The sequence below is a fragment of the Pan troglodytes genome, chromosome 7 (assembly GCF_028858775.2).
Source record: "Pan troglodytes isolate AG18354 chromosome 7, NHGRI_mPanTro3-v2.0_pri, whole genome shotgun sequence".
Taxonomy (NCBI): domain Eukaryota; kingdom Metazoa; phylum Chordata; class Mammalia; order Primates; family Hominidae; genus Pan; species Pan troglodytes.
The window spans coordinates 79358461-79372358 of NC_072405.2; the positions used below are offsets into that span (position 1 = coordinate 79358461).

The 13898-nt window shown below is 39.6% G+C and overlaps 1 protein-coding gene across 12 annotated transcripts in view; it reads left to right on the plus strand.

Moving 5' to 3' along the window:
* The window catches only part of XKR9 (XK related 9), a 125201-nt gene extending 112417 nt beyond the window's left edge, over positions 1-12784 (plus strand). For 8 of the 12 annotated variants that reach the window (XM_063816076.1, XM_054656422.2, XM_063816074.1 and 5 more), the window contains one exon: positions 11974-12669. In XM_063816076.1, the coding sequence (XP_063672146.1) occupies positions 11974-12602 (629 nt within the window). In that variant the 3' untranslated portion in view covers positions 12603-12669. Of the gene's footprint in view, positions 1-9383; positions 9478-9831; positions 9915-11973 lie in introns of those variants that run through there. The other 4 variants (XR_010159127.1, XR_010159128.1, XM_063816078.1 and 1 more) reach the window with 3 other exon arrangements.
* Positions 12785-13898: the final 1114 nt, after the last annotated feature.

The following is a 13898-nucleotide window of genomic DNA, read 5'->3' on the forward strand; positions in this document are numbered from 1 at the left end:
TCCTCTTGGTCCAGAGCTGAGTTCAAGTCCTGAATATCCTTGTTAATTTTCTGTCTCATTGATCTAATATTGACAGTGGGGTATAAAGTCTCCCACTGTTATTGTGTGGGAGTCTAAGTCTCTTTGTACATCTCTAAGAACTTGCTTTATGAATCTGGATGCTCCTGAATTGGGTACATATATATTTAGGATAGTTAGGTCTTCTTGTTGCGTTGATCCCTTTACCAATATGTAATGCCCTTCTTTGTCTTTTTTGATTTTTGTTGGTTTAAAGTCTATTTTATCAGAGACTAGCATTGCAACCCCTGATTTTTTTTTTGCTTTCCATTTGCTTGGTAAATATTCCTCCATCCCTTTATTGTGAGCCTATGTGTGCACATGAGGCTGGGTCTCCTGAATATGGCACATGGACGGGTCTTGACTTTTTATCCAACTTGCCAGTTTGTGTCTTTTAATTGGAGCATTTAGCCCATTTACATTTAAGGTTAATACTATTATGTGTGAATTTGATCCTGTCATCATGATGCTAGCTGGTTATTTTGCACATTAGTTGATGCAGTTTCTTCATAGTGTCATAGGTCTTTATAATTTCGTGTGTTTTTGCAGTGGCTAGTACCAGTTTTTCCTTTCCATATTTAGTGCTTCCTTCAGGAGCTCTTGTAAGGTATGCCTGGTGGTGACAAAATCCCTCGGCATTTGCTTGTCTGTAAAGAATTTTATTTCTCCTTTACTTATGACACTTAGTTTGGCTGGGTATGAAATTCTGAGTTAAAAATTCTTTTATTTAAAATGTTGAATATTGGCTCCCACTGTGTTCTGGCTTGTAGGGTTTCTGCAGAGAGATCTGTTGTTAGTCTGATGGGCTTCTCTTTGTAGATGACCTGGCCTTTCTCTCTGGCTGCCCTTAACATTTTTTCCTTCATTTCAACCTTGGAGAATCTGATGGTTATGTGTCTTGTGGTTGCTCTTCTTGAGGATATCTTAGGGGTACACTCTGTATTTCCCGAATTTGAATGTTGGCCTGTCTTGCTAGGTTGGGGAAGTTCTTCTGGATAATATCCTGAAATGTTTTTTTTTACTTTGCTTCCATTCTCTTCATCATTTTCAGATATACCAGTGAATCGTAGGTTTGGTCTTTTCACAGAGTCCCATATTTCTTCGAGGCTTTGTTCATTCCTTTTCATTTTGTTTTCTCTAATCTTGTTTTCATGCCTTATTTCTTTAAGTTGATCTTCAAACTCTGATATTGTTCCTTCTGCTTGATTGATTTGGCTATTGATACTTGTGTATGCTGCATGAAGTTCTTGTGCTGTGTTTTTCAGCTCCATCAGTTCATTTATGTTCTTCTCTAAACTGATTATTCTAGTTAGCAGTTCCTGTAATCTGTTATCAAGGTTCTTAGCTTCCTTGCATTGCATTAAAACATGCTCCTTTAGCTCAGAGGAGTTTATTGTTACCCACCTTCTGAAGCCTACTTCTGTCAATTCGTCAAACTCATTCTCATTCTCTATCCTGTTTTGTGCCCTTGCTGGAGAGGAGCCACGATCCTTTGTAAGAGAAGAGATATTTTGGCTTTTGGAATTTTCAGCATTTTTGTGCTGGTTATTCCTCATCTTCGTGGATTTATCTACCTTTGCTCTTTGATGCTGATGACCTTTGGATGTGGTTTTTGGTTGGGTGTCCTTTTTGTTGATGTTGATGTTGATTTTATTGCTTTCTGTTTGTTAGTTTTTTCTTTTAACAGTCAGGCCCCTCTTCTTCAGATCTGCTGGAGTTTTCTGGAGGTCCAGTCCAGACCCTGTTTTCCTGGGTATCACCAGCGGAGGCTGCAGAACAGCAAAGATTGCTGCCTGCTCCTTCCTCCAGAAGCTTTGTCACAGAGGGGCACCAGCCTTATGTCAGCTGGAGCTCTACTGTATGAGGTGTCTGTCAACCCCCGCTGGGATGCGCCTCCCAGTCAGGAGGCACAGGAGTCAGGGACTCACTTGAGGAGGCAGTCTGTCCCTTATCAGAGCTTAAACAATGTGCTGGGAGATCCACTGCTCTCTTCAGAGCCAGTAGGTGGGAACGTTTTTTTTTTTTTTTGAGACGGAGTCTCGCTCTGTGGCCCAGGCGGGAGTGCAGTGGCGGTGGGAACGTTTTTAAGTCCGCTGAAACTGCACCCACAACTGCCCCTTCACCGAGGTGTTCTGTCCCAGGGAGATGGGAATTTTATCCGTAAGCCCCTGACTGGGGCTGCTGCCTTTTCTTCAGAGATGCCCTGCCCAGTGAGAAGGAATCTAGAGAGGCACTCTGGCCACAGCCATTTTGCTGTGCTGTGGTGAGTTCTGCCCAACCTGAACTTCTGGGCTTCCTCAACACTGTCAGGGGAAAGCCGCCTACTGAAGCCTCAGTAATGGCGCACGCCTCTCCCTGCACCAAGCTTGATCATCCAGGTCGACTTCAGACTGCTATGCTGGCAGGGAGAATTTCAAGTCAGTGGTTCTTAGCTTGCTGGGCTCCCTGGGTGTAGGACCCACTGAGTGAGACCACTTGGCTCCCTGGCTTCAGTTCCCTTTCCAGGGGAGTGAACAGTTCTGTCTTGCTGGTGTTCCAAGTGCCACTGGGGTAGGGAAAAAAAAAAAACTCCTGCAGCTAGCTTGGTGTCTGCCCAAATAGCTGCCCAGTTTTGTGCTTGAAACCCCAGGGCCCTGGTGGTGTAGGCACATGAAGGTTCTCCTGATCTACGGGTTGCAAAAACCGTGGGAAAAAGCATAGTATCTGGGCCTGATAGCACAGTCCCTCACGGCTTCCCTTGGCTAGGAGAGGGAGGTCCCTGGCCCCTTGCACTTCATGGGTGAGGTGACAACCCACCCTGCTTCTGCTCGCTCTCCATGGTCTGCACCCACTGTCTAACCAGTCCCAATGAGATGAACTGGTACCTCAGTTGGAAATGCAGAAATCACCCACCTTCTGCATTGGTCTTGTTGGGAGCTGCAGACCGGAGCTTTTCATATTTGGCCATCTTAGTCTGGGTTCTCTTTTTTTGGGTATCTTTATAGCAGCACCCCACTTCTATTACCAATATACTGTATTAGTATGTTCTCATGCTGCTATAAAAAGCTGGCTGAGATTGGGTAATTTATAAAGAAGTTTAATCGACTCACAGTTCTGCAATGCTGGTAGGGGCCTCAGGAAACTTACAATCATGGCAGACAGGGAAGCAAACACATCCTTCTTTACATGGCACCAGGAAGAAAAATGAGAGCAAAGTGAAGGCAGAGGCCCTTTATGAAACCATCAGATCTCATGAGAACTTACTATCATGAGAATAGCATGGGGGAAACTTCCCCTGTGATTCAGTTACCTCCCTCTGGGTCCCTCCCATGACATGTCAGAATTATGGGATTACAATTCAAGATGAGATTTGGGTGGGGACGCAAAGCCAAACCATATCATAAGGCAAACACCAAATATTTATTTACCAGAAATTGTGATGTTGCTCTTTTGGGTGGATGGGGGAGGGAAAGGAAAATGGAAGAAGTGTGTGTATATATGTGTGTATGTGTTAACATTTCCTCTTTCCAAATAGGAAATCAATAAACAGTGTACAAAATAAATTCAGCACAATATATATTTTATTTATAAATATGAAAATAGATGTCAGGAGAAAATCTAGAAGAGTTGATAGTGATTTCTTCTGGGGGTTACAGTTGAGGGGTGAGGAGATGTAGAGCAAGGTACTGCCATTTTTCTTATATACTCTGTAGAACTTTTTGACTTTTAAAAAACGATGTACGAGAGGACTTAAAAAAGTTCATGGGGCTGGGTGTGGTGGCTCATGGCTGTAATCCCAGCACTTTGGGAGGCTGAGGCGAGCAGATCACTTGAGGTCAGGAGTTCAAGACCAGCCTGGCCAACATTGTGAAACCCTGTCTCTACTAAAAATACAAAAATTAGCTGGGCATGGTAGTGGTCGCCTGTAATACCAGCTACTCAGGAGGCTGAGGCAGGAGAGTCAATTGAACCCAGGAGGCGGAGGTTGTAGTGAGCCTAGATTGCATCACTGTACTCCAGCCTGGATGACACAGTGAGACTCCATCTCAACAACAACAAAACAACAACAAAAAGTTCATGGAAAATGCATATTATGAAAAAAACTACAAATGGATTTTACATTTTCTTTCTACCCAGATAAACTCAATCTAACTTGTTATAATGTGTCTGAGCAGAATCCAATTTGAGGCACTAAGAAGGACAAGGTAGCAGTTTGGAAAGTGCCCCATCACAGCAATATGAATTCTGTTAATATTAAAAATGAAGCAAAAACACACATCAAATTTATGGTTAAGCTTGGTTGGAAGAATGGTGAAATCATTGATACTTTGTAAATACATTATGGGGACAATGCCCCAAAGAAATCAGCAGCTTACAAATAGATAGCTCATTTTAAGAATGGATGAAACAATGTTGAATACCTTAGTGGCAGATCATCCGCGTCAATTCATGAAGAAAAAATTAATTTTGTTCGTGCCTGAATTGCAGAGGACTGACAATTAACAGCAGAAACATTTATAGCCCACACTGTAGACCTCTTACTTGGTTCAGCACACAGAGTTCTGAATGAAAAATTACAGTTGAGCGAACTTTTCACTCAATGGGTGCCCAAACTCTTGCACCCAGATTAGCTGCGGGTAAGAATAGAGCATTCAATGAAAATTTTAAACAAATGGTATTAAGATCCTGAAGCATTTCTTTGAAGAACTGTAACAGGAGATGGAAACATGGCTTTACCAGTATGATTCTGAGGACAAATTACAATCAAAGCAATGGCTACCAAGAAGTGGAAGTGGTCCAGTCAAAGCAAGAGTGGATTGGTCAAGAGCAAAGGTACCAAAGAGTTTTTTGGAATGCTCAAGACATTTAGCTCGTTGACTTTCTGGAGGGCCAAAGAACAATAACATTTGCTTATGGTGAGTATTTTGAGAAAATTAGCTAAAGCTTTAGCAGAAAAAAGCCCAAGGAAGCTTTACCAGAGAGTCCATCTCCATCATGGCAATGCTCCTGCTGCTCCTCTCATCAAACAAAGGCAATTTTGTGAGAGTTTTGATGGGAAATCATTAGATATCCACCTTACAGTCCTGATTTGGATTTTTCTGACTTCTTTTTGTTTCCTTAAAAAAATCTCTTAAAAGGCACTCATTTTTCTTAAGTTAATAATATAAAAAAAGACTGCATTGACATGGTTAAATTTCCAGGACCCTCAATTCTTTTGGATGGACTATATGGCTGGTATTATGGTTTATAGAAATGTCTTGATCTTGATGGAGCTTATGTTAAAAAATTAAGTTTATATTTTTTGTTTTTATCTTTTAGTTCCATTTTCCATGAACTTCTGGAAGTCCCTTTGTTTATGTGTTAATTTGATAAAAATCAAAACATTATAAAAAAGATATCATGGGGCAATTTAGGGGAAAATTATATTTTAACTAAAATATTTTTGAATTAAAGAAGACAAGTTTTTTTTTTTTTTTTCAGGACCTCAGAGTTTTATTATTACTTAAGTCAGTCTCCCCCAGCATTTGAGGATCAGAGTTTTTTTGTTTGTTTTGAGACAGAGTCTCGCTCTGTCACCCAGGCTGGAGTGCAGTGGCGCAATCTTGGCTCACTGCAACCTCCGCCTCCCGGATTCTGTCGATTCTTCTTCCTCAGCCTCCTGAGTGGCTGGGACTACAGGCACACACCACCACGCCTGGCTAATTGTATATTTTTAGTTGAGATGGGGTTTCACCATATTGGCCAGGCTGGTCTTGAACTCCTTACCTCATGATCTGCCCGCCTCAGCCTCCCAAAGTGCTGGGATTACAGGCATGAACCACCGCGCCTGGCCTGCGGATCAGGGTTTTTAAGGACAACTTAGTGGGTAGGGGAAGCCCGTGAGCTGGGAGTGCCGATTGGTCAGGTCAGTGTTGAAATCATAGGGAGGAGAAACTGTCTTCTTGTGCTGAATCAGTTCTTGGGTGGGGGCTACAAGATCAGATGAGTCAGTTTATCGATCTGGGTAGTGCCACCTGATCCATTAAGTGCAGGTCTGCAAAATATCTCAAGCACTGATCTTAGGAGCAGTTCAGGTAGGGTCAGAATCTTGTAGCTTTCAGCTGCATGACTCCTAAACTATAATTTCTAATCTCGTGGCTAATTTGTTAGTCCTACAAAGGCAGTCTAATCTCCAGGCAAGAAAGAGGCTTGTTTTGGGAAAGGCCTGTTATCTTTTTTTAAACTAGAAACTAGAAACTATGTTCCTCCCAAAGTTAGATCAACCTATGCCCAGGAATGAACAAGGAGAGCTTGGAGGTTAGAAGCAAGATGGAGTTAGTTAGGTCAGGTCTCTTTCACTGTCTAAGGTGTAATTTTGCAATGGTGGTTTCAATCCCTCTCTTTAGGTTTTATAACTCTTAATCTTAAGGTGTTGGCTAATGAAGATGGAAAAAGGGCAAAGACTTCTCTAACTTCTTCCTGCTGATCAGGGGCATAGTGGGGGTAGGTGTTGACCCCAAGGTGAGAGGAGTGGAACCACTTTGCAACTGTCTGATCATACTCACACAGGGCAGGCTGGGCTTCCAAGGCTTGCATGTTAAAGGCGTTAGTATTGTCATTTATAGTTTTAGTACAGCATTTAAGGGAATAGTATACTATAAGGTAAATGATGACTCTAGGATAAGGAGTGCAGTTCCCAGTTTTAAAAGTAAAAATCTGAGAGCATTAGTTTGGGAACTTGTAGCCCACAAAGAATTTAGGATTTTGTCCAAACTGCAGAAAAAAACTCAAGAACAGCTAACAACAGGTGTACTATAGTTTTTTCTTTTGAAGCATAATTTTTCTCTCTCCAGTCCCCATTTTTATTAAAAACAAATCATGATAGAACTAATTTGTTTACAAAATGAACTTTAGTCTTATTGTAATTGGCCTAATTATTGCATACAGTGCAGCAAGATTATTTTTCACATAGGCTTTTTAAAATTGGCTTTGGTGAACTCTGTTCCATAAGGAATCTTGGGTAAGATATTTTAAAGCCGAGCGCAGCTGTGGGCTTGTACCTCAAATACCTATGAGTTGGGAAAATTCCTCTCCTCTTGAGGTCCCAGAATAACTCGGGGCTCCTAGGCCTATTAGAAAGTGACATTCTTTACTTACCACAGATCAGGAACCTTGTACAGGGACTGTGTGGACAGAGTATGAGGCCAGATTTCCCAAGGGGCTGTTATTGGCTCTATAAGTCAACCTCGATTATTTAAAGAAAGTATGCCATTCCAGTCAAAGCCTTGGTAAAATAACCAGTTTCTCCAATTGTGTCCTGTTACAAAAGAAAACAGATTCTTATGGCACTTATGCAAATAACTATACTGCCGTAAGTTGAGAATACTCACAAATAGTTTCCAAGGTAGAGAGACAAATATGCTCCAAATTTTGTTCATAGGAATGTATTTTACTAAATTGTTAAAAGCTATAAATATCTCAAAAGAAAAGTTTTCTTGGCTCTGGAAAACAAAAAGGATCAGCAATGTTTTATGCAAAAAAGTCAGAAAAAGATTACTTTAGTCTTCTAATAGTTCAGTTAACTCCTGTTCTGCTTGATATTCATGAACATTTCAACTCTCTGCGGGAGTCTTGGAAGTTTTTTCTCTTTATTCTAATGTCATAAATTCCAAAGTTATAAGAAATTTGCATTCAAGAGCACCTGTCAAAGTTTTGTAGCTGATTAGGAAACCACCATTTAAAGAGGATCAAAATAAGGCAACAATTGCCTATGGATGACAAAAAATCTTAGGGCAGCCATAGTTAAAGACACAATTGACAAGAAAATCTGTTACCTCTGTGGTACACAATTATTTAACATAATTATAATTATTAATGACATCGTATACTAAGTCATATCAGAATTATCGGAGTGTCACATAATTTTGGAGCATGTACCTATAACACATTTACACAAATACAGCCCAAAGAAAGCCAAACACCATTTTAAATTTGATAGTGCTTCCTGTATGATTTTTATACCAGATAAGCCAACACATCATTTTTGGACTTCAGGGGACCTAATGTCTAAAGGTTTAATTAGGTCAGAAAGTGACATACTTTATAATTTGATTTTGGAAAGTTTGTCAGATATCAAAGGCTTAAAACACTGGAAATCACAAAATAGGATCACAGTTTATTTACTTATCCGAGGTGGTAACTCGAAAAAAATATATTTTTTAAGGCAAAATCCTTTACTCTGAAGAGTTTTAGTTTTCCAAACAAGACCCAATGGAGATAGCATGAGGCCAACCGATACCTTGTCCTTCCTCCCCCTTTTTCCCTGCCATTTACCCAAAGGGGCAAAAAAAACCCTTTCATTATCTTTTAATATTACATAAAAATCTTTTTCAAATGAGAAAACCAAATTTCATATTTTCATTAGTGTATCTTCAATGTTAAAGCTAGTTTTTAAAATAAAATATTATAAATCTATGTAGTTTAAATTAGTTTGACCATAAGGTAATATTTTTATAAACCTTTTTAGAGCCCTTTACAGTTTTCTCCATAGAGCTCTTTTTTTCTAAAGAAAAATTCTTTTAAATTTCTTATTACCAGACTCTAGCCAGAACAGCCAATAATTCTGGCTTTTGAATTCTACCACAGGTAATTTTCCACATGAAATTAATAATTTTTAACTAAGGTTATAACTTAACCATGGATGCATAAAGTGTTTTAAAGAGATGGTAAGCATTTTTTTAAAAAATAAGATTTATAATCTCCCCAAGGGTAGTTCAGAGAAAGGAAAATTCAAGACAGGAACTCAGAAGCGATTGTTGAGGGGAAGAAAACCTTAATCTGTGGCAAAGTTACACAAATAATAAACCAGAGAGAAATTATTCCGGAAGCCAAGAATTGAATCTGGACTACCATTGTCAAAAGACAAAGCCTTAGCTACTGAGCTACACAGCATTGAGCAGTTTCTATTGCTCTTCCCAGAAGTCTAAAGCAGCCAATTTCAAGCTTGCAGAGGCTCTTAACTGCTCAAGATAATTTTAGGGCTATGATATGAACCGTAAAATTACTGTCCTCTGGATGGCAGAAACCAAGGGAAAGTATCCCCACATGGTCACAAGGTTAAGCTCTTAAGGACACAACACAAGATAGAGAAATTTCATCCAGTATTGGTGTCAGGGTCCCACAGCAAAGTTTGTAACTGACCAGCCTGCTGGGCTGGCTTGAAAAGCAGCCTTATAGGGACCCTAAACCATCATTGTATCCTGTGATACCTATTACAGAATGACACAGAAAGACAAATTCTTAGCACAAAGCACACCAGATTTGCTACAGCCTGAGTAGTTTCACAAATCCTTTTTTCTGTCAATCAGACTCATGCAGAGGAGACAAATAGTGATGTCTACCATTTACATACACACACAGAGAAAGACAGAGAGAGAAAGAGACCAGAAACTTGGCTGGTAAGAATTTCATTGCTTTTTTTTTTTTGCTGGCATACCAGGTTTCCAGGTTCCTTTTCTCTGCAGCTTCCAGAAGAATGGAGCAACTTTTGATGACCCTGCTTGATGTGCCATAGTTGTGGGGTTCAAGCCACTTTACAAAAGCCACCTTTTCTGTTTTATGGAACCATAGACAAAAGATTCTCAATTTTTCAAGATGTTGCCTAATGGGCTGCATGGGGAACTGAATTAACATTTTCTGTCTAGCAAAATACACGTAACAAAACAGACACCAGTCACCTCATTCAGCACCCAATATCAACCTGGCAAAGCTCAAATTTTCTCCTCTTGGTCCCCTGTTGTCTTTGATCTCCTCCAGGTGGGGAAGGATGACCTCTGAATGGTAATTCACAATCGGTGATCTCTGGGCAAGGTGAAGAGTGGATAGTCACCCTGAGACAGGTCTGTTGAGCATTCTTTCGGGCTCATGGAATGTAATCAGACAAGGAAAGTTCTCTGAGTTAGGACTGTGGGACTTCCATCGACAATTCCTTCTGAGATCCCCTCCACATATACGAACATACACTAAGACAAGATGGACAGAAGGCCTTCCAAATCAGATTCCTAATCAAGAACTCCAAGAGTATCTCTTCTAAACTATCCTCCTATTCTTAGTCTGAGAAATCTCCCTGAAATCTTCCTGATTAAGGAGAAGTCTCCTGAACTAAGACTTCCTACTAGTTAGGGAGAGCCAACCACGACTCCCAGTAGCTGAACCGAGACAGACACCCCACAGTGGGGCTATAGACAAACCAAGACCCCCGAAGGAGCTGAACTGAGATAGACACCCCGTGGTGGAGCTACAAACAGAGACCCCACAATGGGGCTGTGGACAGACACCCCATCATGGGGCTACCGAACCATTTGGGAGAAAGAAGGAGGCATTGGCAACGCCTAGGATACTAACCAAACCAGACACCTTGTAATAGAGTTACAGCTACAGACACTCTGCCATGGAGCTACAGATACCCTGTGAGGGGGCTACAGTTACGGGATGTCTCACCAGGACTATTTCCGTATTACAATTAAATCCATGCACATTGGGTGGGCAGCACCCTGCCAAGAGTAGCAGAGTCAACCCCCAGTCCAAGAGAACTAGGCAGCCACTTGGGCTGGCCTCTGGATCCATTGCCAGAGTGGGGCTACTGAACCATGGGCTGGTAGTCACAAGGGCATTCCTGGACGAGCCCCCAGATTTGTAACCACCCAGTGGGTTCACCTTGCCGCTGCATGGACAGAATCAATTTATCATGATGGGAATTACAATAGAGAAAGAGTAATTTATGCAGAGCCTTCTGTGCAGGAGACTGGAGTTTTTTTTATTACTGAAATCAGTCTCCAGTAGAGTTTGACTAATGAGGTACAGTGGTGTATGCTAAAACCAAGAGAGCATGCAAATGTATTTATAAAGGTCTTGTCCTCATTATCTTCATCAATAGATAAATTTTTGTAAGTCTGCCTTTCAATCATATTATATAGAAAGTGGTAGGCCAGGTGCAGTGGCTCACGCCTGTAATCCTAGCCCTTTGGGAGGCTGAGCTGGGTGGATCAATTGAGGTCAGGAGTTTGAGACCAGCCTGGCCAACATGGTGAAACTCCATCTGTACTAAAAATACAGAAATTCGCTTGATGTGGTGGCGTGGGCCTGTAGCCCAGCTACTCAGGAGGCTGAGGCAGGTGAATTGCTTGAACCCGGGAGGTGGAGGTCAACATTGCACCACTGCACTCCAGTCATGGTGACAGAGTGAGACTCCATCTCAAAAAGAAGGAAAGAAAGAAAGAGAGTGGTAATTAACTTACTTTTCTGTTATTTGCTGAGAAAAAATGGGGTATAGATATCAATCCTACAGAAAGTTGTAAGTTTTAGAACATACTCATTCACTTGTTTCAATATCTTCAGGATATGGGAAGTTGGGCTTGTTTAATATCTCATATTAAATTTTCTGTTTAACCCTCTTTCTCTCTCTCTACCCCTCCTCCTCTCCTTCCCTTATCCCTGCTTGAAGCTATTATCTCTTAGTGAATTGGGTGTATGCCTAAAATCACAGTCAAAACATCTAGAAAAACTAGGATTATAACTGTAGTCTCTTAACTCACAGAGTATGCTTTTTTCAGTATATCAGTTGCTCAATAAAATTTGTCCCATGAATTTTTAAAAAATCATAATAAAGCAGTCTAATATAGTGGATAAATCTATCCACTTTGGAATCAGGTTCAAATCTCAGTTCTGCAACTTACTAGCTTTGCAACTTGGGTCAAGCAGTGTATCTCTCCAAGCCTCAGTTCCCTCATACATAATAATATGACATATTAATATCTACTTCAAAAGATTAGATGAGAAGAGTAAAGTATGTGACGTGTTTGTGGGTGTGTGTATATAGATCTAGCATGTATGGGATATAGTAATTTAATATTTCTATTATTCCTATAACAATATATTTTTTATTTTTTTGTTTTATAGATGCGGCCATCATGGTCTCTTGCTGTGCTATTTCTTGGTCAACTGTTGATTATCAAGTAGCTTTAAGAAAATCCTTGCCTGACAAAAAGCTTCTTAATGGATTATGTCCCAAAATCACATATCTCTTTTACAAGTTGTTTACATTATTATCGTGGATGCTGAGTGTTGTACTTCTACTATTCTTAAATGTTAAGATTGCTTTATTTCTGTTGTTATTTCTTTGGTTGTTAGGTATAATATGGGCATTTAAAAACAACACCCAGTTTTGTACTTGTATAAGTATGGAATTCTTATATAGGATTGTTGTTGGATTCATTCTTATCTTTACATTTTTTAATATTAAGGGACAGAATACCAAGTGTCCAATGTCTTGTTATTATATTGTTAGGGTACTGGGCACTTTGGGGATATTGACTGTATTCTGGGTTTGCCCCCTCAATATTTTTAATCCAGACTATTTTATACCTATCAGTATAACTATAGTTCTTACTCTTCTTCTTGGAATTCTTTTTCTTATTGTTTATTATGGGAGTTTTCACCCAAACAGAAGTGCAGAAACAAAATGTGATGAAATTGATGGAAAACCAGTTCTAAGAGAATGTAGAATGAGATATTTCCTAATGGAATAAGCTATTCATTTATGATATATATTTTCTTATATTTTGTTTCATTGGTTAGTAAAGAAAATGTGTGTTATGTGGGTGTGTTGTCTCTTATTTTTGCCACCTTTAATTTGAAATTAGTTCAGTGAAATAGGAGATACATAGTAGTATTTTATTTTTAAAATTAATTTCTCATTTGGTTTTGAAGATCTTGAGTACTCAGATATCTTTCTACTGCCTGGTAGAGCTGCCATCTTGAGCCGGAAATATAAGAAATGGTCTGGTTTTCATAATGAGAAGGCTGGAATTGAGCTTCCCTCCCATTTTCCTTGTTCCCGAACTAATACTACTGTACCTGTTATGGAGGACTGCAAAGGGAAGAGAAAAGCAGAACACTTTATTATTTTTTCCTTTATTGTCTTCAGTGCATATATTTGCAGTTGGGGACAGGTTGAGTAGAGGAAAAGGGAAAGAAGGGAAAGAAGAAAACAAATTTTTAGCATCTGCTGTGCTTTCATCCATGAAATCTCCAATTCAGAAAGTACAAAAGAGAATTGGTGTGCATTTGAGAGGTCTGACATTTCATTATTTACTTATTTCCTAGCTTTTCTGAATTAATGCACTCTTAACATATAATTATATTAATCCTATTTGTGCTAGAATAATTGTATCTAAATCATATTTCTAAATTATTTTTATTTTTAAAAAATTATGGTAAAAACATATAAAATTTACCATCTTAATCACTTTGAGTATACAGTTCACCAGTGTTAACTGTATTCACCTTGTGCAACAGATCTCAAGGACTTTTTCATCTTGTAAAACTAAGATTCTCTATTTATTGAACAAATCCCCATTTCCTCCTTCCCCAAGTCTCTCGCAACCGAAATTATAATTTTTTGTTTCTATGAGTTTGAATACTTTAGATACCTTGTTGCCATGGTTTGAATGTGCCCCCCAGATTTCATGTGTTTGAAACTTAATATCCAAATTTGTATGTTGATGGCATTTGGAAGTGGTGGGGACTTTGTTTATTTTTTTATTTTTAATTTTTAAATTTTATTTTATTATTATTATACTTTAAGTTTTAGGGTACATGTGCACAATGTGCAGGTTAGTTACATATGTATACATGTGCCATGCTGGTGTGCTGCACCCATTAACTTGTCATTTATCATTAGGTATATCTCCTAAAGCTATCCCTCCCTGCTCCCCCCACCCCACAACAGTCCCCAGAGTGTGATGATCCCCTTCCTGTGTCCATGTGTTCTCATTGTTCAATTCCCACCTATGAGTGAGAATATGCAGTGTTTGGTTTTTTGT